Source organism: Sinocyclocheilus rhinocerous, unplaced genomic scaffold, assembly GCF_001515625.1.
Source record: "Sinocyclocheilus rhinocerous isolate Xijiao unplaced genomic scaffold, SAMN03320098_v1.1 scaffold2121, whole genome shotgun sequence".
NCBI classification, from domain to species: domain Eukaryota; kingdom Metazoa; phylum Chordata; class Actinopteri; order Cypriniformes; family Cyprinidae; genus Sinocyclocheilus; species Sinocyclocheilus rhinocerous.
Genome location: NW_015630977.1, coordinates 74,467 through 75,192, shown reverse-complemented (window position 1 = coordinate 75,192; position 726 = coordinate 74,467). Strand labels below are relative to the sequence as shown.

The window sequence follows — 726 nt, the reverse complement described above, 5'->3', positions numbered from 1 at the left end:
GACTTTTTCATTAACTGTTCCCTCCTGGTGGAATGACCTGCCCAACTCAATCCCAGCAGCTGAGTCCTTAACCATCTTCAAGAAACGGCTAAAAACACATCTCTTCCATCTTTATTTGACCCTCTAACTCTAACACTTTCTAGTCTATTTTAATTCTACTTCATCTATTTATCTTCTTATTTTAAAAAAAATAGCTTTCTATTTTTTCTATTCTATTTACTTGTTTTTCTTTTTGTGTGTGTGTTATGTTTGTTAGGCTAACCGAGACTTGTCATTTGCACTTACATATTGTTGCTCTTTTGTTGATTCTGATTGCTTCTATTGTCCTCATTTGTAAGTCCCTTTGGATAAAAGCGTCTGCTAAATGACTAAATGTAAATGTATTTTATTTCAATTATGTTTATTTATAACAAAAATGTGTTTACCATTTCACCGTTTTTCTGTGCCCACATTTTGAAAACACAAATATGAATCTGAAAACTCATGTCAGAGTAGCTTTACATGTGATGTACTCATCAGAAAAGCATTCTGCTGGTGTTTCGGTGACATACGTACCAACGCAGGTCCTTCCAGTGGAGTCCACCGTCATTCCACTGGGACACTGGCAGATGAACGACCCGTCCGTGTTCACACACTTCCCATTGATGCAGACGTCGGGAAACACCTCACACTCATTCACATCTGCACACACACACACACACACACACACACACACAGACACACACA

At 38.2% G+C, this 726-nt stretch overlaps 1 protein-coding gene across 1 annotated transcript in view; it reads right to left on the bottom strand.

Moving 5' to 3' along the window:
* Nucleotides 1-726, bottom strand: part of LOC107740798 (fibrillin-1-like) — a gene marked incomplete at its 3' end in the record, with an annotated part of 57,117 nt that overhangs the window by 22,510 nt on the left and 33,881 nt on the right. The window contains 1 exon segment of the mRNA XM_016553297.1: nt 556-681. Within this exon segment, the coding sequence (XP_016408783.1) occupies nt 556-681 (126 nt within the window).